Raw genomic sequence first — 27,907 nt, forward strand, 5'->3', positions numbered from 1 at the left:
GTACCCTTGCCATTCACGACCATATGATTTGAACGGCTTTTTTGTCTGCCTTCTACAAAGGTTTGATTTTTTAATGTTGAAATCGAGAAAAATGAGACAAAATTTAATGCCTCCATAATAATGAATACATAATACTCATATGAATCTATAATCAAGCAGATAAGTGAGTTTGCAGCATTACGCAGCTCATCGGAGGAAAAAAAAAAGGTAAACATATCAAATAAAAATGACAATGAAAACAGCAAAAAATACTCAACCTCTACTCCATAAATTTCACAGATTTGTCTGCAAACTTTAACAATAAATGACCCACCCCACTGAAAAAATGTCTGACTACGCCCCCAGGTTGCAACTGAAGTATATTTTGAACTTTATTAACAATGAAAAGACAACAAGGTACGTACATCTTCATCTAGAGCGACGTCTGTCTTCTATCGTCCATTAGCAGTCATATATTATCTCTTCAGCTTTTTTCAGTAGAATTTCTATAGCAGCCCGCAAGCTCATGAGCTTACTTTTCGTACAGTGTGAGTGGGTACGGCGGCTGTGGAGAGGAAAATACAGCTTAAGACATTTTTTTCTCACGGTGAGGACACAACACACAATTGGATCGCCCGCGTCGGATTGGACAGTGTTTGGTCGCTAAGGTTACCGTCGGTTGTTTACACTGAGGGGTAAAGGTGGTACGGTACACAACATTCCTCTTTGAGAAAACTGCAGTCCACTTTAGTGTATTTGCGCACGTGTGTGTGTGTGTGTATCAAGTGTCAGCAGGGACCTAAGGACAAGAGCGGGTCGCATGTGTGACTAAATCAAACAGCAGACCCTGCAAAGAAAAAAGTCAATTACCCTCACGGTAAAGAAAAATGCTGGCAAAACAAGTTGAATTGAGTACCATTGTAATCTAAAAAAAAACACATTAACTCATTCAATCCCAAGGATGTATTTATACATCTTTGCAGAAACCAGACATTTAAAATCCAGTTAGGTTTATTTACATTTTTTTTTCAAATATTGGGCAGCGTCTGAAAATAGCTGGCATTGAATGAGTTAATTCCCCCCATAAAAAACAAAACAATATTCTTGTTTGCCAAACAAGAAAACAAAGGTAAATTAGTCATTTTTACAAAACAAGGGGATAACATGAAAACAACAGGTACATATAAACATGGGTAAAAAAACGCAAGATCAAATATCCTCACCATAACTTCTATTGACACAAACTAATTATCGCTGTTAGCATCTGTACACGCAACAGGTATGCGTACACATATACATATATGTAAGAGATTGTCACGGGAGTATCTGTGAGAAAATGGTCCAGTGGGTTGGCAGTCGTTAGCAACAAGCTAACAACATTTCCTTTAAAACCAATGCACAAAAAAGAAAAAAAAAAAACACAACTTTGCGGCTGTGTAGCATTGCGTCTTCAACTTGAGCTCCGCCTGTCCAAATACCTTTTTGCCATGGACGTGAAATTTTGCAAGCGAGCTGCCTCCTGGTCAAACTTACCAGCTGACGATTCAACCCGTTCTACCGGTCAGTCAATAAATAACAAGGATGGGGATAAAGTCCCTGCGTGTCCGACCCAGACGGCGGGGTCAAGTTGTGTCCAGCGGTTCCTGATGATGCGGATGGCCGCGAGCGCTTTCAGGGCTCCTCGAAGAGCTGGAGGTCCAGCCTGACCACGATCTCTCCGGTGGGAACCTCGTGGAGAAGCAAGCGCTTGGTGATTGGTCCCTTGGAGCCCTGGTCCTTCTTGATCTCGGCCAATCGGATCTCCGTCCTGCCCAGGAAGTCTTGAAAGGGGGAAATAAGAAGCGAGGGAGACATAGTGAACACACCTTTCCATCTCTGTCATATAACAGGAGGATTTTGGGAAGGGGGGGGGGGTTGTGGCTCTGTGGAGTTTGCATGTTCTCCCCGAGCCCACATGGGTTCTCTCCAGGCACTCCGGCTTCCCTTGAGTGTGATTGGGTGCGTGAATTGTCATTCGTCTCTGTATGCCCCGCGATTGGCTGGCGACCAGTTCAGGGTGTCCGAAATCAGCTGGGATAGGCGCCAGAAAGCCTGTGATCCTTGTGAGGATAAGCGGCTCCAGAAAATGGATGGATGGACTTGCACAGGGGTGTGTAGACTTATTATATCCTGAGTACAAGTCACTCCTAGTTGAGGTTAATCGTAAAACTGGCACATAAAATGAAAGACAATTCCATTTAAACACCAAAATATCCATATGATTTGGTCTATAGAAATCTTAATGCTAACCAATGATAAAAAATGCCATTGGCTGGCTATCAGGAATTAGCAGTGGTGTTAGCCTAATCCTAAAAGTGCCGTTTCAACATACGCACATAGACGGCGGTGTTGTGAAAATGTGCCGGGACCACAAATAAAGAAGCACAACAAAGTGTATGTGGACTGACCGTCGGGCGAGAACTGGTCCCGTTCAAACACGGTGACGCACAGGACGTCTTGTTCCAGGTCCTTGATGAAAAACTGGCAATTGGAGTTCCACTTGGGATTCAGCGTGTCCTGTCACCAAACAAAAGGCCTTGACCAAAAAGCGCACTCAAAACTAGAAGGAAAATCACATTAATATGTTCTGTTATATATTTGCTGTGCGTTAAATTAGGCGGGTTTCAGATTGCCCACATTGTGAGCGGTCAGTGAATGCCTCGCCAGCGTAATGTTGAATGCGCTCCGAGGTGCTTTTTCTTTTCCTCGCGACGCAGTTCGAGTTCATGTTACTATAAACACCCGAAGTTGAGCAGCATACGCGTTCCATCAAGTTTATGATCGTGTGTATATGCCAAAAGACCGCAATTCATAAACGAGTCAAATGGAATACCTTTCCGTGTTCTTTAAACTGTGCATTCTTAATTGAAATCGCCTGAAGACCTCATAATCTTCACATGATGATCTCCGTTGAAGTAATATTTCTGTGTGTGAACAGGTGAGGTAAAAAAATGTTCTTACCTGCAGCGTTTTAGTGATATGGCACTGTGAGCCCATGGTGACCTCGCAGTACGGATTACTTTTCCCTGTGGCGCAAACAAAGGTCATTTGAAAGCCATAGACGCCACAACTTTTTTTTTTTTTTTTTTTTGGGGGGGGGGGGCACCCACCGTGCGAGCGACAGGGCTTGAGTTCGATTCCCTCCACGATGTTGACCATCAGCCTGCCGATGCCAGTGGCCCTCTGCGAACGCACTGAGGGGCCGCAGCGCAACAAGAGCCAATCAACAGCCGGCACAAGCGCCTCGCCCAATTCCAAAGACCGCACTCATTACCCAGATAGGCCTTTTCCCGCTTCTTCTTCTCCGTTTCAATGAAGAGTTCAGAGGCCGCCTTGATTTTCTGTACCCATGCCGTCCTGCGCAGGAATACGCACGCACACGCACACAAGGGTGATTCACACTGGGGTTGCCTGTCAAGAGCACTTTGCCGTATTTGTTTTTTTTACCGCTCGTTGATGCTCTCGGCCCTCAGGGTGTAAACTCTGTCGATGTGGGAGATGTGGAAGAGAGGCTCGTCTCCCGACGGGTCCGTCGGCAGTTTCACCAGAACCTCGTTCAGGAAGATGGGCTGCGCAGCGCACAAATACAAACAACCACCTCGTTACCATGGATGTGCGTTTTATTACTCGTGCATTTATCATTTAAGTGTGTTAATATGTGGTTAGGGTTCGAAATAGGGTTTTAAATAAGGGTCAAGAATGGGCTTTTTTTCAAAAATGTGGCAAGTCGCACACACCCCAAAAGTGTACATACGCGTGCGCGTATTCTCACCGTCTTGTACATGCGGTACTGCAGGTGCGTTTTGGACGAGAAGACTTTGTCTGATCCGGACGAGCCCAGCAGTTTGGTGACCTGCGGCGCGGACGGGAAGGCGCTCTGAGATAACGGCGGGAGCGTTTACGGGGCCACGTGCGCGGGGAGGGGGCTGACCTGCGTGAGTAGCAGGAAGTCGTTGAAGAGGAAGCCGTAGAGCTCCTTGCTGCTTTTGGCTTTGAAGAGCTTGCCGCTGTGCAGGAACTTGCGGGGACCCAAGCAGTTGGTGACCGAGTTGAACACCAATTGCTGCAAACGTGGCGGGCAAGCCGTCAGACGCTACTCGGGGCGCCTTGGTTTTCTCTTGAAAAGACGTGGCGGCGACGGCGTACCTCCGACAGGCCCTCGCACTGGACGTGCGCTTGGATCCACTCCAGACGATCCGAGTTCTCCTTCTCCCTGACGCCCTCGTTCACCTACGCGGCCAAAAAGAAATGCAAACTAGCTCCTTTTGCTCCCGAGAATTCTCTTAATCCTATTTTTCGAAAACAGTCGTATTTATCAAAAGCGAAGGCAGATTTGATCAGGGTTTCTTTTTTTTAAGAAGTCAGATTTTGTAAGACATGAATTTTCAATCAATAAAACTACAACTATGCATGCGGAGCACTAAGTGTAAAGACAACGTCAATGACCTGCGAGCACAACTCCTCGGCCTTCTCCAGAGCAGCTTTCAAGTGACTGTGGTCAGGATGCGACTCGGGAGTGTTCTCCAAAATCTGGGGGTGGAGAGCAGATCAATGGAGCCGCACCGCTGTGTGCGTGTGTGTGTGTGTGTGTGTGTGTGTGCGAGCCGTACATTCTTGATGATGAGCGGGTAGCGAGTGACCCTTTGCATTGGTTTGAGCAGGAAGCTGGAGAGCGGCATCCCCTTGCAGCGAGGGTCCATGGCTAACCTCTGACACGCACAGAAAAAGTTGGACATTCTAATTCTATCTAATATACTTGCTGAAAAAAATCCTATTTCTCAATAGAAAAAGAAGTTGGATTTTTCCAGAATCACCATAATTCCACAAATAAGATCAAAAGTCAGAGCGCGTACTTGAGCTGTCCGCTACATACGCCGAGTTTTGACGATGAAGATGAATGTCTGAATTGTTTCAAGTGTGCAGATTACCTTGAGGAAGTCTTTGATTTCAGGGTTGTCGTCGGTTTTCTGCTGAATCAGCGTGGCTCCATTCAGCTGACACGAGCAGAACCTGCAAAAAAAGAAAAAAAAAAAATCAGGTGACATGTGACATCACCTTCTAACATGGCCACGCCTTATCACCTGATGTACGGCTGCATGTGAGGCAGCTGATTGGTCAGGATGTCGCCTATCATCTTGACGGGCATGCGGTCGCCCGACATCTTCTTCCTCACCCTCAACGCTCTGCAGAGCGCCTCGGTGGTTATGTTAACTTTTTGGATCATGTATAGTAAAAGCACAAAGTGATCTCACTTGAGAAGCTTGATGTTGCACATGATGAGCTCCTTCCAGTTGACGAAGATCATGGCCACCTCCTTCTCGCTCAGCAGTTCGCACTCCAGCAGAGGCTTATGAAAGATCTACGGGGATGGTTTCAGTTTTTGCAGAGGATAAAGAATATATGCCTGTGAGTATTGCGTCATTGTCTACATGTGCTGCCGCGTCGTTTGTGTTCGAATAAAACACGATATCCGTGCTAGTGACATTAGCTTGGCTATGGTGTTTTGCAATGGGAACAGGCAAACCTCTAATTGTGTTGATTTCAGCAATTGAAAAATTGCTCTCCTTTGGATTTGTGGCTCTGATCCTTTGGATTTGAGTTCAATACGCAAATTGGGAGTCAGTCCAATGACATAAAAAAGGTGGACATTCACATTGCAAATTATCAGCTGTTGATGTATGGCGTAAGATCGCTGTCAAAAAGACGCATGGCGGCGCGGATGACTCGCAGAATGACTGACTTTTCAATTCGTAAACTCAAAACACTTTACGAGGTTTTGACAGCAGTCGTACTCCATAGAACGTTACATAACAGTGCCCCCGACCTCAGTGACCAGCTGCAAATCATTGACGTAATTCTCCTCTGTGACAATGAGCTCGTGGATGTAGCCTTGGCGTTTCCTCTCCATGGGGCTCAGCATGTCCAGCAGGTGCAGGTCAGCGCACCCTAAAAAACACAACGGGGTGCACATCAGGCGACATTGGCAGAGCCAATATAATAAAAATAAGAATGGGATATACATACCTGATATAAGAACACACTTCATTCATGCTTTAACCAAAATGGAAACTTGCCCCCTCAAGATAATATTTATAAAAAAAATCATCAAAATAAAAATACAGTATTTTCATAAAGAAAAAAAATCTTCAAAATGATCTAATTATGAAAAAAAATCAGTGGTTATTTAAAAAAGAAGTACCAACATTTAGGAATAAAAGATTCCTTATTTAATATAGTCATAAATATTTCAAACATTCTCTCTGAAAATGATATGAAGTTATTATTTGTAAGTTGTCATTATTAAAGCTGGAATATCCGTGTAACATTTTACTTTTCAAATATAACACTGTGAGATGAAAGCTGTACTTATGCGACAAAATTCCCAAAATAGGTCAAAAATATTTTTTTTTAAAAAAGCAAATAAACATCTCACCCGTCATTTATTTATGGTGAAAACTAGTGAAATAACACCCCATGAACCATTTGTTAAACTCAAGATGATACTCGTTTTCAAGAATCGGGAAATGAAAATATTTAAAATTGAAACAAAGAGTGCCATCTAGAGGAGTAAAAAAATATCACAAGTAGCTCATGAGGCTTCATTTTACAATCTGTAGTCAAAAAAGAGATTTTGAACCTAATGCATTAATCACTGAGGTTTTTTTGTTTTTTTTAAACACTTGACGCTTTACCTACATGTGTGAGAGAGCAAGGAGCACATGTGTGTGTGTCAGAGTGTTTTAATCACCAGGATTCAGTAAGATTGCATGCCTCGCCCAAAGCAGAATGAATTTGCTCCGCGCTTACATTCCTTTTGTACATGCCTTTGTTCTGGCCTGAAAGCAAAAACCTCGAGTGATGCAAGCGCGCTTGCATTTGGCTCATTAGAGTTCATCAAAGTTCGGCCACCGAGAAAAGTCAAGGACAATCAAATAGCTCGTGACATCTTTACGTTTCAAGTGGCCAATCGCACGTGTGGGACGCTGGCTAGTTAATACAAGTAACTTCAACGCTTCTTGGATATTAAAAAAAAGTTCATAATCAGTTCATTTCATATGAGAGTAAACATTAAAAAAATTGCAATACTGTCATCTGGATAAACAAAAATATTTCCGGCATCCATTATTGCTCTAGAAACAAAAAGGGGAGGAGTGGCTTGTTGCCACAGTAACACTTTTACGCCACAGTTGGGGTCATTCATTATTGTTCGTTAATGTCAAGTGTGTGTTCATGTTATGGTAGCAAAAAAAAAAAAAAAAAGAAGTTTTGCTAAAATGACATTTAATTTAAATGCGCAAGGCTCAAACCCGAGTCCAGTTTGTAAAATCCAGAGTGAGAGCTAAAAATAATAAATATTAAAAGCCAATCAGAGTTTGGCGGTTATTTTGTGCTGCGGAGCTAAAATCTATTACCGTTTGTGTCAAAAATCCTAAATAATAAAAGCCGATCAATGGTTTGGTTGCCATTTTGTGCTGCGGAGCTAAAATCTATTACCGTCAAAAATGATCGTTAAATTGTGAGTAAATTTCGACAAGATCGTCATTATTTGAGCACGTTTGCCGCAAGGTTTTCCTACACAACGTGTCAAAGAACTGAAGCTTCTCTGGAATGATTCACTAGTACCGTACGTGCGTGTCGAACCGTCATGTAACCCTTACAGCGATGCAGACGAGCCCCGAATCGAGAAGAAGCAAGTACATCATGAAATGGTTCAAAAATGAGTGGCAAAAGAAAAAAGTTGCAGTTGAAATCCCCAAAGTGTGTACCATGTTGATTGCGTGTGCTCCTTGCCTCCCCTCAAGAGGAGAGACGGAGTCTTTGGCTGTTACACATTGGAACGCGTCCTCCAGCAGATAGTGGGTCTTTCTGTGAAGCTGTGGGGGAGGGGGCGGGTTAGTCGGGTGGTGGAGGGTGGGGGAATGGGAGGGGCTACCCGACGTTTGACTGACAGGTGAAGGAAGCTGCTGACGGTGGAAGTAAATAAAGCAAAAAGGAAAGGAGCAAAGCGTGGGTGTAACAAAGGGAGATTAGGGCCACACTGGAGGGGGGAAAAAAAAAAGTTGGCCTTTTTTATGCAGAAAAAGCCATGACTACGAAAAGAGCCAGTTTTTTGTTTTTTTTTTAATGGGAAATAAGTTGGAATTTTCGGATGTAGTTTTTAAACATTATTTCATTTTCGAATGTTTTTGAAAATCTTGATTTTCTTTCAATGAATTTATGAGAATCTTTTTTTGAACACAAAAATATTACAGAGAATATAATTTTCCAGAAAAAAATGTACACTGTTAGGTGCACTTAAAATACTCTAACTTTATCGAAATTTGACAACGCGTCTTATAATTGGGTCTGTCTGCTGTGTGAGTCAAATTGAAGTTGAATAAAGTTTGACTCTTTTGGCATACTGTACATGTTTTGTTTTTCCTTGTGCCTTATAATGTGGTGTGCCACGTAGTCCAAAAAAATAGTATTGTTTTTACTGGGACAACGCTACTGCTGTTGTTGTTCCATTTTTTTTTTTAATTTCTCAAAGAAAAGTCAAATCGGTTAGCGTTTTCGATGAATAATGATTAAGTCAAAAACGAAACAAAAAAATTGCAGATTTTGCTGGTGTCAGGACAGCAAAGAAATATTCAGATTTTTTTTTTTTATGTATTAATTTAGAAAAAAAATCAGGTTTAATTTTTTTTAAAGATAACGTGGGAGGGGAAATAGAAATTTTCAGTATTTGATTTTTTTCCCCCCAGTGTGGATCTCCGACTCGGGGACAGAGATGAGCTGAGCTGCTTCTAAAATGACACAATCTCCCATAAAGCCACAAAACGACCCACTATCCACTTCACCACCGCGCCACGATGGAGGCGCGCATGTGCGTGCAAATACAGTCCCAGTCAAGCATGTCAACGAGTCCAATCATTTGTGGTGTCCTCTCTCACTCTCCTCGGAGCCTCGCCCCTCCTCGGGCCAGCCGCAAAACGGCGTCGAGGCGAGGCGAGGCGAGGCCAGCGCACGCCGGCAGACAGACGCTTTACGTAAAGGTCAGTCAGTCATCTGTCTGTCTGTCTCTGCCTTCTAGGGGTGGTGGAGCGTCGCCATTTCCGGGTCATGTGACCGCTCGCTGCCGTCCCACTGGTTGAGCGGCCTAGTGGGCGTGGCCTAGTGGGTCTCTTTGAGGGCTTTGAGGAGAGGGGGGTTCTGGGGAATGATATGATCCTAGAGAGAGGACGACAACAACAACATCAACAAAAACAACAAAAAACAAAAAAAACAACAACAACAATAACAACAACAACCAATCGGGTGCTAGGTGGGTGGAGCGTGCGGCATCAGCACTCGAGTCGAAGATCTAGAGTGGGCCCCTGTTATTTCACCCGGCACATCAAGCTTTGACTTCATAATATTCCTTTTTTTGTAATTGCATAAAACGAAATATTTCTTTTTTATTTCACACATCTCGATAGGTGGCTTGCGTCGCCGATAAAATAAATACTACTGGTTTAAAAGAAATGTTACTCCTACATTTGAATTGTTTAGAAGTAAATAACTGCTTATTTAAAATTAAACCATTTTTGAATAACATGATTTTATTTTACAAATCAGCTATTTTACATAGTATACATTAGTATACATAAACATTGTATTTATTTTAAACAATGTTGTATTTGTTTTGCTTTGGCAATAGGATAATTTATCACAATTAACTTCCATTATATTCCTAATATTACTTGGCAAATTCATTTGATGTATTTAATGTAGCCTGTATTCATATTTTATTCATAATTGATTGATAAATTATATTCACTTACATTTTCATAATAAATCTCAGGAAATGAGATTGACTTATATTTTAAAAAACTAATTTAGATATTTCAAACGGACACACTAAATTAAAAAAAAAATTATTGAATTAAAAATTAATTAATGATAAAAATGAACATTTTACTCATTAAAATACAGTGGACTCCCCCATATTAGGTTGTTGCCACCTGTAAATTCACCTATTCTGAGTTTGTTGTCGTTTTTGCTGGTCTTCCCATTTATGCATGCTTTTTATTTATTTATTTTGCTTAACTATACACAGATTTGGGGTGAGGCCTGATCCTTAACCCACAAAATCAAATGTATAGTATGTTGCAAAAATAGTAAAATGTTGAACAGAATCTGTGGATCTGTGGAAGCTCATAAAAATTTTATGACTTCCATAACTATGGCTTAACTATTCATAACTATTCCCTAGTTATGTATTTATGCAAGGCGTATTTGACACACATGTATTAAATGATACATGCGCGTGTGAAGGCCACGTGTTCACTCTAGAATCTCCACATGTACGATGGATCATGCTGGGGAGTGGGTTGGGAGGAACATGCAGGAAGACAGAAAATACCTAGCGCCAACCAATCCAAACATGCAAAATCGCCCAAACCCCCCCCCCCCCCAAAAAAAAGCATCCCAACACACACACATAAACACCATCCAGAGGTGGTGCCTGACTGAACTGGGGATGTTATCAAAGAGGCCCAAAGGACGACGAGGTCACACGGGGAGAGAAATCGGGGCAGTGTTTTCACACCACAATCTGGGGTGCGTGTGTGTGTGTGAGGGAGTAGGTGTGCGTGTGTGCGTATGTGCGCGTGTGTGACGACACACTGCGGGGACGCGTGGAGCGGCTATGCGCGCTTGTACTCACACTGCGTGCTGGGGTCGGTGTCGGTGGTGAGCTTGACGTAGTTGCTGGGGAAGAGCCCCTCGCGACCGTTCAGCTCGCCTTTCCACCAATCGCAGTCGTCCTTGTTGAGCACCGTGATCACCTGACCCTTCTGGAAGGCCAGCTCGTCGTCGTTCTGCGCCACGTAGTCGTACATGCCGATCACCTGGCACACGGCTTACGCCGGCATCGCACGTGGGAGTGAGTGCCAATCGTCTATGCGCGCTTATCTGTATTTGCGGTAGTTTGCTGTACTATCGCATTGGCGTCGTTTTATTTTTAATGCTTACAAATCAGTCACCTATCATCTTCCACAAAAAAAAGTTTGTTTGGTCAAGTAGCATGAATGGTATAGTATGTATACTATACAGTACACGTACTTATACGAACGGTGATACACGCATAGGTCTTTTTGACAGCGATCTTACGCCAGAGAAAAGTGTGTACCCGTGTTGGCAGGGACCAGTTTTGGCGGCGTGGGCTCAGTGGGCGTGGTTTTGCTGGTGCTGGGGCTGAGCAGCTTGACGTAATTGGCCGGAAACCATCCAATTTGTCTCTTTTTCCCTCGGGCCTGCGAAATGTCAGGGAGCCAAAGTGCATCTAGTCCTCTGAATTTTGACTGCCGCTTCTCTTTCTGGCAATGCCTTGCTGTTGTTGTACCTGAAGCTCGCCCTCCCACCATCCGCCGGGGTTCTTCTTCCTGATGAGGATCAGCTGGCCCGGGGCCAATGTCAGCTGCTCCGCTCCCGTTGCACAGTAGGGGGCGATGACTTGGGCGATCTCTGATGAAGACGCGGGAGGATCGCGGAAGCGGTCATTTTTGAGAAACGGCATCAGGTGCTACGCGTGGTCATGATCGAATCACCTGGTTTCTTGCCAAGGCTCCCCGTCTTTCCCGCTGGTCCTAAAGACTGCGGCGGAAAGAAAAAAAACCTTGGCGAACGAGCCACACGCCGCTTCACCGAACACAAGAATCTCACGTCAATCCCGGACAAGCTGACCTCCGACGAGGCATCTCGCGGTTTGACATAGTTGGAGGGAAAAACCCCGGTCTTGCCCGCCACCGTGCCGGTCCACCAGTCGCCCTCCTTCCTGGTCACCGTGACGACGTCTCCTTGCTGGAAACTCAGGTCGCCTTGCTCGCTGCTCTCGTACGTGTACATGGCCACGTACTCTGCGCGATTGGCACACGTGCGCGCAATCAGAAGGTGGTGCGGCGCCGTCGGTTTTGTGCGTGGCTTACCTTCTCCTGACTCTGAGGGCTTACAAGGGGTGGGCGAGGGCCGTTTTCCGTTGGGGGGGCTTTCTGACGACACACATTCACTTGAGGGGGGAAAGATACTTAAATTATTGAAAAGTTACTTTTTAATCGTTTCTATACACATACTCCAGTCTCTGGAATGGTTTTACGCCGGTGGGAGGGAGCATGCATGCATCCATGAGAAAATTGATCCCGTATGCATTTAAATGCGTTGTTGTCTTAAAAACCATCGATCCATACATCCAACTCAAATGGATGAACATCTCCTTTCGTTGGAATCATGAACAACAGGAATTGTCCCACAATTTTGAAAATTGAAGCAAAGGGTATTTAAGAAAAGAAGAAGTATACCTTGCATTTTTGCCACGTGCTGAGGAAAGAACCGGGGCTGCGATCGGGGCCATCGGAGGAGCCGCCGGGAGCGCAAGCGGGGGCGTCATGGACACAGAGATGAGCTTAACATAGCTTTTGGGGAACCATCCTCTCTGTCCAGTCTGGAGCTCTCCCAGCCACCACATGTCCTGCTGCTCTAGCACCGTGATGATCTATGACACGACGACGGGCTATTCAATCAAAGGAGCTCATCGCAATAAAAGGAGAATGCAAATTCAGGGGGGTTGAGATGGTGACCTCGTTTTTGTTGAAGTTGAGGTGGTTGTCCTTCTTGGCTCTCCAGGGGTACAAGGCCTGAGCCTGCAGACCCTCCACCTTCTCCCCCTGGCCCAGCACGGGAGAGGGTGAGGAGCCCGTGGTCATGGTGGCCGGCGTGAAGGCCGAACGCTGCCGCAGCTGAGCCGAGGGTACGCTGAGCGACGGGTTCTGAGAGGCGGACGAAGTGGGCCATGCGTCCCAACCCTCGCTGTCCATCTGGCTGCTCGTGTTTGATGGCCAGCTGCAATGTTCATAATATGATTCAAAAATGCCAGAAGATTAAAGGTGACTTGCGGAAAGTACTGAAGGAATGAAAAAAAAAACAGCTTTTGATTACATTAAAAGACAGTTTAGATCAATGCCAAGACGACTCAAGAGTTTAAAAGAACATGATTAAAATTCAATTCATTATTATTTTTTTAATCTTAAAATATACTGTTTTGTTGACTTGAACACAGTTTCTGGATTATTTTATGCATTTGATCTTTCCTTTACAAAAACTTTTGCGCCTTGTCCCCATATAAGTTGCTTCAAAATTGGAGCACGTATAGCATATCACCATTTCAAAAAGGGTGCTGTTAAAATTTTAATTGTAAAAAATACATTACTAAGAGAAATGAAGAGATAATCAAAACCGTGTGGTTTACGCGCTGTATAAGGCGCACCAGATTATAATTTTATAAATATGTGAGAAAATTGAAGGCTTTTAGGTGCGTCTTATAGTGGGAAAAATATGGCAATTCTTATTCCACAAATGCAACATTAATGTAAACTGCAATCCTCACGTGGTGCTGAAGTCGGCCCAGTTACTGTTACTGGCGGACGACGTAGATGAGGAGCTCTGCCCGGGCGCGGGGGGCGGCGTGCTGACGGGCTGCTGGCCCGAAGCGGGGGTGGAGGAGGCGGCCGTCCGCAGCCCGACGGGCGCGTCGCTATCCGCTATCCGCTCGGCGTAATTTGCCGGAAACCAACCGGTTCGGCCCCTGAGCTCTCCGCCCAGCCAACCGGGTTCACCCGTCTGGGATTCGTCAACCTGTTGGAACACGGGGGACCGTTAGGGTTGCACGCCAGGCAAGGATAAGATCTAGAACACACTGAATTAACGCAACCTTTTTCGACAAGTAGGAGATGAAAAGATTTAAAGTTGTGTAATGTAAAACCAGTTCCAAGAGTCGAGTAGCTTTCAGATGCAAACGCATATGCTTTGGAATGAAAAATTGCCAGGGATGCGGAACGTCATAAATTTTTACATTTATACTGTGCCGGAAATATTTATATTCTTGCAATGTATCATTGCACTTCATTTTGACTAATGAAATTGATAACCTGTGCTTTTGCATATGCATTTGCTGAATATACGGTGGTGTTGTTTCGATGGAATCTGCGTTGCATTGCCTTGCACTGCAAAATGTGCAATGGCAATAAATGTAATAATAATGACATTTTTTTCAGCATAAGACCATCAACAAGATCATCTAATAGTTTTATTATAAACAAGCTAGTGAGGAGTTTTTATTTATTTATTTTTAGGACAGCACATTTAAATCCATATAGGAGCAATCAAGCCGTAATGAAACATTCAAATGGCGGGTGGATGAATGTGAGTGAGGATGAGCTGACTCAAGGTCCGCAACATTGGGGCGGACCGGGGCGAGCTGTAAACTTACCCATTCCCCTTTCACCTTCAGTTCGCACAGCAGAGAAAAGAGCAGAATGTTACACAAACGCACCAGACATTTGACCATTTTTAAGCCTGCCCACATCATAATCCACATTTACTGAATTGGACCCGATGACATCAACAGTCGTCGATCCCATTCCCCAAGGAAAGTACTAACTGCGTCTAATTTGATGGTGGTTCGTCGCTAAAGCATTTCTTCCCCGTTGAGTCGGCGAGACGCACACATACTACGTACCATGATGACGTCACCGGGGGCGATGCTGATCTCATCGTGGCTGCGAGCGTCAAAAGGGTAGAGTGCTCTGTAGTAGACCACCTTCACCGCCTGCTGCTGCTCAAAGCCGCTTCCTGCCACCTTCTGCTCAAACAGGTTGGCCGCCGGAGCCTTTTCTGCTGTTCAAAGAAAAGTCAGGGTGCCCTTGTATAGAACGACGCCGAGCGGCATGTTGCTTTCAACTGACCTGTGGAAGCCCAGGGATCAGCTTGCTGACTGAAGAGCTTATTGAGTTTCTCCTGCATGTCTTTCTTGCCCCGGGCATCCTCGTCCTTCTCTTCCACGGATGTGGCAGGCTTGCGACCCTCCGCGTCCTCCTCCGGGCCCCGCCGCTTCCTCTCCTCTTCCTCCTGGGTCACTCGGTTGAGCCACGCGTGCGAGGCGGAAGCGGGGCTCGGCGCCTTTGGGGCCAAGCTTCCGGCGTCGTCGTTCCTCCAGGCCAGAGTCTGGTCTGAAGATAACCTGGAAAACATGTGATACTCAGGCAACCCTAAGTAAAAGTGACTTTTTAATAGCTTGTATATGAAAAATAAAAGCACAAATATGTCGCTATTCACAAATTTGCTACACACGTCAAAGATTCAATTTAGCTCGGCCAGCAGTGAATGATTTCTGTTTGGTAGAATGGAGGGCTGCCTGCAAGCGCAAAAACTCTTCTCTTCTCTTTACAGGGCTCTTTCGCATTTGCTTACATAAGTAAAAGCGAGCTCATTTTTAAGCAATAAAGCCTCTCTTGAAAATAAATCCAATCTCCTGTCCCTGGTTTGGGTATATTTGAGTCATACCTGATTTCCTGAAGCTCGGCAGACTTCCTGTCGACCGGCGTGTGCGCGTGCATCATGGAGTGGGCGTCTCCTTCCAGCTCCTTCTGCTTCTGTCTCTGCTGCCGGCTGTGAATCTCCCTCAGCTCCTGCGAGGCCGCACGGGAGATAGAGGAACCCAGAGTGGTAAGGGGAGAGTGGGATCGGATTGGCTGATTGCAATGGGTTACCACTGACGACGACGACAGAAGCAGCAGCAATGGCGGTGGTAAAAACTGCAACATGTATTAGTTCAGTCACCGAGTGCAATTTTGAACACCAACTGTGCCGTTAGAAAACTCGTCTGTCATTCAAGCAGGCTAAAATTGACTAGACTGAGGAGGTGACGGCTTCAAATCTCTCCGAAAGAGGTATGTGCCATGCTTGCATTTCTCAATACAGTAGCTAGGGTGGAGAGTTTAATTGGGTTATTAATCTGTTTAAGCACTAGGTCTCTTAAAAGACATATTTTTGTGAATATGCTTTGTAATACATGTCACCTATAGAAGTTGCCAATCATAATTTTATAAAAAACTAGGTTTTAATGACACATTCCAAGTGTTTCTGTACCTACGTGGTTACTCTATCTACCGCTAGGGCTACCGGAAGTGGTCTTATACCGAAATCCGTAAGAGCTAGAAACAGGCTACATCGTCGAGATACTGCCTAATTTCCAGTGTGCTAAATTGCATACTCACTGGGGAGCAAGCATGCTGTTGAACAGCCGTGAAATCCCTTTCGGCCAGATGATTTAAACCGTGCGGATCCAGAAATGTATTTCGTGATTCAACTGCTGTGCAGCTACCATCACATCACTGTGATGTCAGTTATGCTTTGTGAAGGACTTCTTTAAAAAAAAAAAAAAAAATGGTCTTAAAAGATTCACTCCCGTGGGACAATGCATCCCAGAGCTTTTGAAAAAATGGCAGTGGGTATCGGAATCGTAGCAATATGTTTGTGAAATGTCATGCCAGCGGTTCATTATCCACCTAGCCACAGATTCTAGTGGCATTTAGCGACTTCTCCATTCACCAGTGCAGGGCCAACTGTCAACTTTGTACAATTTCTCATGAATTAATGATCTAGTAGTACTGCAGAAATATACTGCTAATATGTGCTATATATGTGTGTTATGATAGATTATACCGATTACTATGCTCTTTTCCCTCACAAACAACCAAAGTCCACCCACTACTGTGAACACAGCACATTTCAACTCTGCTCTCAGTCAAAAATTGCAACTAGTACAGGAAACTAACTCTTCCAGGTTTTTATCAACAAATGGTTGCTAACATAGTAAATGGTATTAGACGACATGGAGCTGAGGATGAGCAAAAAAGCAGAAAAGTGAAGTAAGTAGAGGTGTGGATTTAAAAAAAATGAATTGTTGGGAAAGGGTGAAAGGATGTTACACTAAAAACAAATGACAACTTTCTGGACTTTGAAACCACGTTTGCCCTGGATGAGCGGATGCCACCCCCAAAGACGTTATCAGCACACAACCAACACATACACACAGCACACTGGGGTCAGTGCATGCATGCCAAGCCTCAGCAAAGGCAACAAAACCAAAGCAACTTGGGCCTGTATGTGTTTATGCTATTGCTCTCCTTTTCCATGGTCATGACCAAATTTCCCACAATAGCTTATGGCGGCCAGTGTGGACCAAACTCTGGAAAAGGAAGCTACATACACATCACGATGCATTCTGAGCCTGTGAAAGATTATTATTGAATTGTGAATTTATTCATGACTATAATAAAGCAGCCAATTCAACCGGTTTAATATTTTTTTATGTAATAATTCAGCAACTTGTCAAATGTGTTTTGTGCCACAATAGCTTGCTAACGAGGCATTTTATTTCATAATGCTGTTTCTGACTAAAAAAATTGGCAGCAACCCGGGGAAATTGACTCTGTTCGTTCTAACGAGGCGTACAATTTGCATTTTTTTTTCTAAACTTTAGTATAGCTGAAAAGTCACACAAATACTTATCAAATTTAATTTGTTGGTGAATAAAAAGGGCATTATGTTTGGCTTAAATTATGTTTTTTGGGTTTGTTTCTGCAAACATTTGCAATGGGGGTCCTTGGAAAATGTGCTTTCTAAAACAGGCCCCTGACTCCAAAAAGTTTGAGAACCCCTTCTCTAAGAAAGAAACATGAAAAAAAAAACATTTGAGACTTTAAACTGTTTAAACTGCAAAAGAAAAGCATGTGTCCTTTAAGAAAAAGGTTCACACTGCAAATGTTTGTTTTGCTGACTAGTCCTCGTCTATATCTTAAAAGTGTAGGATCCTTTGAGATGTTTTTTTATGCTCTTTTTAACCTTATATGTGAGTGTTGTTTTTTTGGATTCCCTTCAATCAGGCCGTATCCCAGTCACAGTACTAGCATCCAGTCCAACAGCGACAGTGTGCTCTACCTGTCTCCCTCTCAGTTCGCCGTCAAGCTGTCGTCGCAGGGCTTCTATCCTGGCACAGTGGCTGGCATAGAACTCACACAGAGACTGGCATGGGCAATGGAGCAAAACAAAAAAAGGGCACAAGTGTGGAAGTGGGGAAATAAATGGATAAAAAGGAGTAGAAAACAGAAGGAAGGGTTCATTGTGCAAATCTCACAAAAGTTTGACGCAAGGGGCGGAAGAGGTTGAAGAAGGGTTATGAGGGCCGGACAGGAGCAAGGTAGCAGCAATGCGGTGAGTTTGAGGAGGGGAGTCAAAAGGAAGACGGAGGGAAGCCAAGTCAAACATCATCCTTTTTATGTCACAGCGGCGTGGGTGTTGCTGTAAAGTCTACTAACAACATCTATCCTCATCTACGTGACTCCAGAATCCAAAACTTGTGATTGAATTTACTGTGATGCTTTCCTCCCTGTCATCACAACTGACTTGATGCACCAAAGCCTCCATCGTCCTCTCTCAGGATGGTGAATTTAAGACACCCGAATTCTTCAGCAAGCGGTATTAAGATTCCACACACCAACAAACACACAAACAAGGAAATATGGATGATAAATCAACGGCTAAATTTGCTGTGTAAGGTAAAAATAGACAAGCACCACACAAAGCAAATGCAGAGGAACATATTGGAACAATCGTGAGTGAGTGTTCTTCAAGCTTCGGTGAGTGAAAAGTCGGACAAAACATGCAAAATTACATTTAAGAATTTCGCGTTAGTTTGTTTCACGCTCATCATAGGCAAAAGCATTAAGCAGACAACATAAAGGCTTTACCTCCACCACAAGTCAAACAATGGGCCTCTTTGGGATTCACCCCTTAGTTCTTCTTAGCACTTCTTCATGCGCAACAAATATATAACTTATGGACATAAATCCAAGAAAATATGAAGAGCTTAAGAAGAATGAGATTTATTCTGTTTTGCTATGGTTTTTACACTGTTGCCAAAGTGTCGGTGTGTCATGTGCATTATACAGCAATTTTGAAAGCCAGTGGCCAGGTTTACCGGCTCAAGGTGAAGACGTTAGAATTGTGTCAGCGATACTGACTAAAAATGAAAAAGTTTGCCTTTCCAAGGAGGCCCAATGTGTTGCGATGATCTGCCGCAGATTTTTCAGAATGAGCCCACGAATGTCGCGTACACTGTGCAATGTACTGTACGAATAGACAGACGAAAGCCCAATCCAGAGTTTTGTCTACCTTGAGCTGCGTGTTGAAAGCGTCGATCTCCAGCAGCTTGGCCCTGGTTTCCCTCTCCACTGTGTCGAGCTGCTCTTTGAGCTGCTGTCTGCTGGACTCCTTCTGGTCCATGGCTTTCTGCAGTGACGAAAGACTGTCCCCTGCACACAGACACAAATGAAGCGGAAACCATTCTGATAAAATGCTTACGCTACAATCAAAATTTAGGAAGGTTCACCTTCCGACACTGGGGTGTGTATAAAAAGCTAACTTACGGTGCAGGCTGTTCTGTTGAACCTGCTTCAGCTGTTCATTAAGACTCTGCTTGTCAGGAATGAGGCTCCCGAGCCAATGCTGAGAGTCCTGCAGTGCCAAAAACGAGCGAGGGATGAGGCATGCTCACAAAGGCAAAGCGCTACGAGGTCGAGGCGTACCTGCAGCTGCTGTTGCAACAGCGTGATCTCGGCGATGCGCGTCTCCCGGGTCTGGTTGGTCTGCTCCACTTCTCTGCGCTGAGCCGACAGTCGGAAGCGCACGTCCTTCAGTTTGCCCTCCAACTGGCTCTTCTTGTCGTTCTGTGGTTGGCAAGAAAGCATATCGTCTCTTCAAAAAACTGCAGAGGCGGGGTGTCCAACGTATTCATTCGAGGGCCGCATCCAGCAAAATGGATTGATTCGAGGGACACTTCAAAAATGATTGCCTTTATGAAACATGTAAAAATCAATTTGCCAAGTGTGTCATGCTTACCAGAGCTTCCAGTTCAAACTCCAGGGTCTTCTTGCGGGCTTTGAGCAGCACAATGCTTTCTTGCTCTCGGTTCCTCTGAGTCAGAAGCTCCTGGCGTCGCTGTCGCTCCCACTCCAGCTGCCTCTGCCTTTCCAGCTCACGTTTAGCAGCCTGGACCACACATTACAGCGGCCATTATCATCTACATTCCAGTGTGACACTTGATGAACTTAGTATTTTCTTTATATCTTCTTAAGAAATGACCAAATAACTTTGGCGCATGTCTTCTTTTCGTCTAACCTCTCTCCTCTCGATTTCTTTGCGTCTCTCCTCTTCTCGCTGCCTCTCCAGCTCCCTCTGTTTCTCCAGCTGCTTCTCCAACTCCTGCTGTCGCCTCCTCTCTTGCTCCAGTCTCTCGCGCTCCTGACATGCATGGAAAAAAAGGGCTTTGAGTTCCCCCAGCTCCATGTTTCACTCAAGCTTGTGCTTCAAATAGTTTTCCTGACCGACCTTCCTCTCCTGCTCTTCTCTCTCCAGCGCCGCAAGCCTCTCCTGTTCTTTCCTCTGCTGCTCCTGCAGGGCCTGACGGCGCTTCTCCAGCTCCAAGTTCCCACGCTCAAAGTTCTCCCGCTTTTTATCCTCAAAAGTGACTGTGGGAAAAGCAAAAAATAAAAAAATATTTAAAATACAATGAAATAATAAATGGTGTTAGTTTGGGGTTGACATTGTTCCACTCCAATCCTCAAGGTGGCATTATGTTGAAAAACTGCTTGCAATCAGTTAAACATGAAGGAGAAGAACCTGGGAGTTTCTTGTCCTGGTTGCTCTCCACTTCTTCCTCTGCTTCCTCTGGGACACTCTTCTGGTCTGACTGCACGCTGTCACTTCGCACACGCCTGGAACGCGCAGAACAACACCAAAAGTGTCTCAGTATTGTTGCCGCATTGCTTACATGCATAAATAAGATTATCCCCTTTAAGATGGTGAAAAGAGCTGATATGATATCCACAATCGGATTAACCCGGCATCTTGACACATAAAAGGTGTAATATTCAAATTCACAGTAAGACACAGGGCCACTTTAACTAATTGCAACTTCATCCATGACTATAGTCTGTCTTTTTTTTTGTAACAAAGTATGCATACAGTAAAACAAAACAAAAACAAAAAAAAAACGAAACCTGCATGTGCAAAAAAAAAAATAATCACCCATTGTGAAAAAAAATCCAAGCATTGAAGGCTTTCCCTCTTTCTTACTTCCTCATACAAGGAAAAATCCCCCTGTTGCATAATCCGAATGTTTTTTGTTTTTTTTTTGCATTTGTGTTGCGCTGCAAAAACAAAGCTGGCAAAAACAAGACTGCAGTAAAAGCCAAGCTTGGTTTATATTTGACGCGCCGGCACGCGTTTTGCAGCACTGACTACTCGGGAGCGGCTTTCTCCGCAATCAGACAATATTCTCCCATACCATAGGTGGCAGTAAATTGACTCTACAGCATACAAACAACACTACTCTATAACACGGGTAGAGAATCCTATTCGATTCAAACGATCTAAACACTCCTCATGTTTTTAACTTCAGTCAGATTGTAGATCGCGCAAGACATTTTTTATGTTTAATTCCGAGACATTGATTTGCTGTACTGAAAAGTCCCGTTGTGAAAGATTTCTGGCCGCAAATATGATTTCGTCGTAGAGGAGTTCAACTGTACAGTATTTCATTATGAGAACCCCCAATTTACTAACCTGAATGTGGGGGGGATGTAGTCTGGCGGGAGCACGGGGGGCAGAGGCAGGCCGGACATGGCCATGTCGATGAGGTGCATGGCCAAGATGAACTCCTCCGCTGTCAGCTTCCCATCCTGGTCGATATCTGACAGACTCCTGTCAAGAGAAGACATCGTACGCTTCAGTTGTTAGTAGGACAAGTTTGAAGTGGATAGTGGAATTTTCTAGTAATAACCATATCGAGGCCAGCTGGCCTTGAGGAAGACTGGACTGCATGAGGATGGTGCGCGCTTGTGGACCTGAACAAAACCAGAAGGGGCAAAATGTCATGTGACGGGCACGCGTCTGGCACGCAATGGAGGAAATTTTTGTACCGGTCAGGTGGCCGCTCATCATCTTGTCATGGGAGTTAAACAGCTGCCTGTACTTGAGCCTCGACGACTGAGGGACGGCCCAGTCGACGGGGGGCTGACCGCTGCCAAGACAAACGCATAACAAGACTGATTGGGTTTGTTTTTTTTTTTTTAAACTACTCATAAGATGAAATGGTCAGACATTTGCAACACCCTACCCGGTGGCATCAAACGACGGACCCTTTTGCAATTTGGCGCTGGAGCGGTTGAAGGAGGCCTTGTTGATTGAAGCAGCTGTAAACAGGAAATATATCAGCAGTTTGTCTAAACTATAAACACAATGCTTATGTCAAGATGCATTGTTGCCTTACCTGGGTGGGGGAAGCCTGAGATGGGTTGCATCATGCCCGTGGTTGGGGCTCCGTTGGCCATGGGTGGTGGTAGAGGAGGTGGCGCCGCCGCCGCCGCCGCCACCAGAGGCGGTGACACCCCGACGGGTAAAGGCGGGAGCGGGAGAGGGGGCACGACCGGCAAAGCGGTGGCCATGGGCGCCATGGCTGGCATGGGGGGCATGCCTGGAGGCGGGACATAGCGTGAGCGGACGCACCGTACGCCAGCGACACCTGCGAGAGAGCCTTACCGAAGCCGGCCTGCGGGGGTAAAGACAGCGGGGGTTGTTTCATGCTGGGGGGTAGCGAGGGAGGTAGGGGGTGGCCCTGGAGTTTCAACTTGATGAGCTTCATGGCGATGGAGAACTCGTGAATGTCCATGCGGCCGTCACTGTTCATGTCGGCCAGGGCCCTGGTGCGCCAAAAATGTATGAATGAGAGTCGGTTCTGCACCAAGGAGGTCCACGCAAAGGCAACTAAAAAAAAATCATCTTTTGCAACTAAATATTGCCTTTTGGGGGGGCAGTGACTGCTCTCACCTTGGCCCACACCGTCTTTCCTCACTATAAAATGTAATATCAACAGCGGCCAGAGGCAAAGATTGTAGATGGAAGTTTTTGTTTGTTTGTATTTATTTATTTTTAAAACTTTGTTCTTGTGAATATAGTGGCCGGCGACTCAAGTTTCTCGTCCGTGAACTAACTCACCAAATTTGGGCCAGGATGGGCGGCGGCAGTCCAGACTGCAGGAAGAAGTTCCTGGCCTGATCCCCTGAGCATGACACACAGAAGAGGTGAGCGCACGTCATGACACAATGGACGACCTTGAGGACAAAAGTTACCCGTGATGTAACCCCCTGCGGTGGGAGAGAGGCTGTGAAACTGTTGGTCATGTTTGGCCCTCTCATCCACCGAGATCAGGAATACATCCGGACCTGAGACCACAAAAGGCATACATGCATGGAAGGACCAAAAAAAAAAAAAAAATGGGAGGGGGGGGGGTCAAGATGTAGAGAAAAAGGGAAGGTATGAGGAGAATGCATTAGTCATGAGTTTCACTTCCTGTGGAGAGGATTATTTTGGAGGGACTGCAAGACGACAGGGTGTTGCATTTACTGACCCGTGAATGTGGTGGGGAACTGTGCCATGGTTCACTCAGTCAACTTCACTTCATGCAACCTGTTAAAAAATATATATATATTTCAAGTCTCTTGTTTCCTCTTTGATGAATGTTATAGCGCGACATTGAACTTTCGGAAATTGCAGTTGATTTTTAAATCTATTTTAAATATCACGTCCTTCATGTACAATATTCCCATTTACTAACCACTACTATTGATTAATCACATGAAAATGTATTGAGTCATTTGACTGCAATAGACATCTATATTGGTCAACTGAAATTTAATAGTTTACAGCCACCAAGGCATATATTGATCGAGTACCATTTTTTTGCATTTTTTTCCCAGCTTGTCTGAAATTCAGGATAGTAGAATAAAAAATACTGTAATGATGGCATCATTGCAGTGATAGATAAAATAGCAATCAATGAGAAATATTATTATATTATATAATATTGTTATATTTTATTTCTGGTGTCTCCATGAAAGCAGACTGATAATGTTTTTTCTTGAATAAAAAAAAAATGCTGTTACAATAATTGTTTTTTTCTGTTTTCTGATTTGTTAATGGACCAAACCAACTAACCATAACCTATGTTTGGGTCATTTCTGCTCTGTCGATTTGACGTGATGTTTGTGAATAAATGAATTATATTTTTCCCTCATGCAATTATGACCTTGTCCATTTGTCTGCGTTAAAAAGGTCCTTGAGCAAAAAAAGTTTTCCCACCCCTGACATAGAAAACGAGGAGCAAACATGAGCTGTAGACATAAAGACCAGAATAAATCAAAAGAGTGCACTAGATTTAATAGTCATTCTCCATAATGAAGATACAGTCTCCCTGACAAAATTAATTGGAAACTGCAGGCCACGCCTTAGCAAGTCAATGAAACCACTTTGTACATGTGTGTATGGCATAACTTTCGCACGAGGAGGTATGTTAATCAGATCCAGATCCCCCCCTTGAAAACAAGCCCACTTCGGCCTGCAGACGCCACAATAACGTGAAGCTAACCCGCCGCGACCATTACGCGGATCACGAAAGAGACAAAATACTCAAGAAAATCAACATTATCGCCATTGGTCGGACAGAGGGGGTACGTGTTGCTGGCTGGCTGCCTGTCTTTTGAATCAGAGCTGGGGGACAAAGTAACCAGCTTAAGTGGGTCAGCCAAACAAAGCATATGCACACTTTTGCGCGCACACACACACACACACACAAGCAAATACACACACAATGACAGTTGCAAGAATGAGCGGCAGCCAAGCAGCGGGGTAATAAGCACAGGGGAAAAGGATAAAACGGCACAATGCAAGATTGATATTACAAAAGTCAAGTCAAGTGTATCACAATAAAGGGCTGAACTAGGGCTGGGCAATAAATCAAATTAATTCGATCGACGAATCGTTTTCAAAATCAATCATTTGAAAATGAGCTAAATGGTGAAATCTTTTTTTGCAAACTAGTATTAGTACTTAACTCATTCGGTGCAAGCTATTTTCTGAGCCCTTAATTACCTTAACATTTGAAATAAATAATTGCTAACCGAATGTTACCGACAACCAGTTACACTCACATTCACTAACGGCAAGCCGCACCCACTCAAAGTCACAAACTACAGCTTGCAGCGGGGGACAAAAATTGATCATACATACATTTCATTTTTTTATGCAGAAAAATGAATGGTTATTGGATTACTTGATTAAATGATATGATGATCGTAGTTTACTATTGCCTTATCTTCAAAAGTCTTGGTAATGACTGAAAAAAAAGCATTCGTCGTCGCTTTGTGTCAGTTATCTTTTCTGCGCGTGTGTGTGCGTGGAGTTGCAGAGTTTGTTTTGATGGGATTAGTCTGGATAATTAGAGCATGGGGATGGAAGCCGGAATGCTGTTATCAAGGCTTGAGGCAGATGCCCGGTTAACACAATCACACACACACACAGACACAGAGTACACACCACCATAGCGATTAAGGTTGAAACTCATCCTCTGCCCCCTTCTTTGCCCTGATGACCCCTCTTCCATGCAAATGTTTATGGCCTTAAGAAGCGCTAATGACGCGGATGCCCTGGAAAGTCGCAGCGCAGCAAAAACAGCCAGCAAGCTGTCGTTATTTAAAGATAAACAAGAGCGTCACCTTGATTGAAAATGCCCCAATACTTTTTTTTTCAAGATTAGAATTATTTTTAATTCGACGCCATTTGAGAAAGACTGATCCGTCAATCACATAAACCAAGTTTGACCCACGAATGTGCATTTCTTTACTGGGTGCCTGTTGTAGCTAATGGTAAGGTAAAAGCAGCTATTTCCAAAATTTTGATTCAACTCAATGATAACCAATTTGCTTTCATACTAAAATTAAAAAAAAAAAAAAAAAGAATATTTCCAGTCAAGCGCTTTTGGAGAATATTAGCTCTCGAAACTATGACTAAACTAACAGAAATAACGATTTATTCATTTTGCCGTTTACCGTCAAACTCAACATCCAAAGACAATCGCACGCTGCGTATTCAAAACAGGGGTCATTTTTAAAAAAATGTCACAGGCTTTTTAAACACAAATGTAGACAGGCAATACAATAAGAGCTTGTGGGTCTATCAGTCTCTTATGGCGGAATCACAATAATCCAAAGAATGAAGCGAAACACACTTGCGAGTTAGTGCGAGTTACATGGCGCTTGCGTCTCGGGGGAACCTTCCAAACGAAAATTAAAGTGTGCTTCTTTTGGTTCTGTGTTTGGTCTTGCCGTTCAGATTGTAGACATGAACACTTCATTTCGGTCCTGACTAATGTGATCTGACTCGCAGGGCGTTAGCACATCAGCTCTCGAAACACCACAGAACGCACACTTTACACTCACGTCTCCCTTTGCCCTCCCCAGCCGTCCCTCCCCCGGTGACACATGGCAACACATTCTTATCACACTGCTGTAAAGTGATGAGGTCAGACGCATGGGCCAGTGCTCCATTTCCCTCCTCCAACTTCACGTTATTTGCGCAAAAGGAAACGCCACCATTTGATGTTAAAATGACATTATGAAAGTTTAGACCGTTTTTCATTCAAAATGAGTAAATTAAAGTATTATAAATTTCAAAAACTTGCAAATAAACGTGTTCTTAAGTGTAATCGTAGGTCACTCCAGAGGTTGCCGTATTGCTGCATTTACTGTAATGCTCCTTAAGCTCCCACCGATGCATGTGAAAAATTAAACATACTCCCTTTAAGGGAAACTACAATATTTTCCACAGTATAAGGCCTCCCAGATTATAAGGCAAACCATTCAATGAATGGCCTATTTTAGAATTCGTTTCATACATAGGGCGCACCACATTATAAGACGCACAGAATAGAAGCTGCAATTGTGGCTGGGGTTGCATTATGCATCTATTGTATTAGATGGAGCTGCGCTAAAGGGAATGTCAACAAAACTATCAGATAAGAGAGAAATGAAAAATAAAGATGATTTGCGGAAGATAGTACCTGAAGGATGGGGAAAAAATATCTCTTGATTTCATTAAAAGATTGTTTGGATCAATGCCAAGACCAGTCAAGAGTTTAAAAGAATTTTATGAATATTTAGTCTTCATTCAAAGTCACATTTCCGCACACACGCATTTTCTTAGTGATGGGAAAATGAAGCCTCATTCTTGTGAAATGTATTTTCGCCTCTCCAAGGCACTCTTGATTTTAGGATGCAATGGAAATGTTATATATAACCATTGCACTAGTCTTTAGTTTTAAAACTGAGCAGCATGTGGAGGAGTAAAATGCATCACAAGTGCTTCATGAAGCTTCATTTTCCCATCTACGTTTTCCTAAGCGACGCCTTGAAGGGATGGGCAGCCTTCAGTAGCATCCAGCTAAGGCTGAAACAACCCCGAACTCTCGGCAAATCATTCATCGTTATTATTCATCATTTACTTCGTCTTTACGCGTGTTTGTAGACGAAAAGAGGTCCGAATATAACCGTTAACGACACCCGAGTGTTCGTTCACGTGAGGTCAACGCCAAGCGGTGCAGGATGCAGTGATTTCACGTTAGCATAGCGGCGGCTAATAACACTTGGGCTAGCTGGGGAAACGCTGCCCAACGTCTGTCAATCTCGTCGTGGCACCGAGCGCAATTTCACGCCGGCCAGGTTGCGCGTTGTCCAGGCACGGTTGGATAACGAGCCCCAGAACTCTTGATAGACGTCAACGCGGCTAGCGCGAAGGCTAACGCGGAGCTAACGTCAGTCCGCTTAGGGGACATTCTTTCGCATCACATCCCAAATAACTCCGCTTACCTCATTGTAACGCCGCCATGCTGAAACTAAGTCGTTCCTTCGCTCAGCTTGATGACATAAATGCCCCCCGAAGCGTGATGTTTTGTTTCCAAAAGCCCCCTCCCCTTTTTCACCCCTGTGATTCTCCTCCGGTGTCGCTGGTTCCGAAATCCCGACTGAGTGCGAGCGGGGACAGTTGGGAAAATGGGGGTGACGTGCGTAAGAAATCGCGAGACTTGCCATAGATCAAACTGAACCCATGAAATCTCGCGATGGATTTGTACGGCGAGCCTTTA

The 27,907-nt window shown here is 44.3% G+C and overlaps 1 protein-coding gene across 9 annotated transcripts; it reads right to left on the reverse strand.

Annotated features, from left to right (window-relative positions):
- Positions 1–346: 346 nt before the first annotated feature.
- itsn1 (intersectin 1 (SH3 domain protein)) lies at positions 347–27,780 on the reverse strand. Of its 9 annotated transcripts, XM_088421658.1 has the most exons (46): positions 27,633–27,780; positions 23,342–23,400; positions 23,064–23,156; positions 22,930–22,993; positions 22,474–22,634; positions 22,205–22,408; positions 22,052–22,127; positions 21,855–21,955; positions 21,716–21,779; positions 21,499–21,636; positions 20,554–20,648; positions 20,263–20,402; positions 20,053–20,175; positions 19,774–19,923; positions 19,461–19,601; positions 19,302–19,389; positions 19,048–19,187; positions 17,815–17,898; positions 15,376–15,500; positions 14,778–15,052; positions 14,552–14,709; positions 14,303–14,317; positions 13,421–13,668; positions 12,615–12,876; positions 12,336–12,529; positions 11,967–12,046; positions 11,725–11,897; positions 11,589–11,634; positions 11,384–11,505; positions 11,171–11,294; positions 10,706–10,900; positions 5,843–5,964; positions 5,271–5,377; positions 5,100–5,201; positions 4,947–5,028; positions 4,629–4,727; positions 4,465–4,548; positions 4,165–4,248; positions 3,950–4,081; positions 3,791–3,871; positions 3,466–3,587; positions 3,293–3,375; positions 3,129–3,212; positions 2,980–3,044; positions 2,427–2,535; positions 347–1,799 (listed from the first exon to the last, which is right to left on the reverse strand). In XM_088421658.1, exons 2-46 carry the CDS (start codon positions 23,367–23,369, stop codon positions 1,651–1,653), a joined length of 5,412 nt encoding a protein of 1,803 aa, XP_088277784.1. In that variant the 5' UTR covers positions 23,370–23,400; positions 27,633–27,780; the 3' UTR covers positions 347–1,650. The 9 variants fall into 9 exon arrangements, with proteins under 9 accessions (XP_088277784.1, XP_088277783.1, XP_088277779.1 ...); XM_088421657.1 differs by lacking the exon at positions 17,815–17,898 and having other exon boundaries at positions 14,552–14,706; XM_088421653.1 differs by lacking the exon at positions 17,815–17,898 and having other exon boundaries at positions 11,704–11,897; positions 14,552–14,706.
- Between the last annotated feature and the right edge of the window lie 127 nt (positions 27,781–27,907).

The sequence above is a fragment of the Hippichthys cyanospilos genome, chromosome 8 (assembly GCF_059441005.1).
Source record: "Hippichthys cyanospilos isolate Australia breed blue-spotted pipefish chromosome 8, RoL_Hcya_1.0, whole genome shotgun sequence".
Taxonomy (NCBI): domain Eukaryota; kingdom Metazoa; phylum Chordata; class Actinopteri; order Syngnathiformes; family Syngnathidae; genus Hippichthys; species Hippichthys cyanospilos.

Excerpts from the sequence above, each read along its gene's own strand:
- itsn1 (XM_088421658.1), bottom strand. The coding sequence starts at position 23,369 with ATGGCACAGTTCCCCACCACATTCACGG. Across the intron at positions 19,390-19,460 it reads TGTTGCAACAGCAGCTGCAG|GACTCTCAGCATTGGCTCGG; the intron begins GTACGCCTCGAC and ends TTGGCACTGCAG. Across the intron at positions 12,530-12,614 it reads TCAACTTCAACAAAAACGAG|ATCATCACGGTGCTAGAGCA; the intron begins GTCACCATCTCA and ends GTCGTGTCATAG.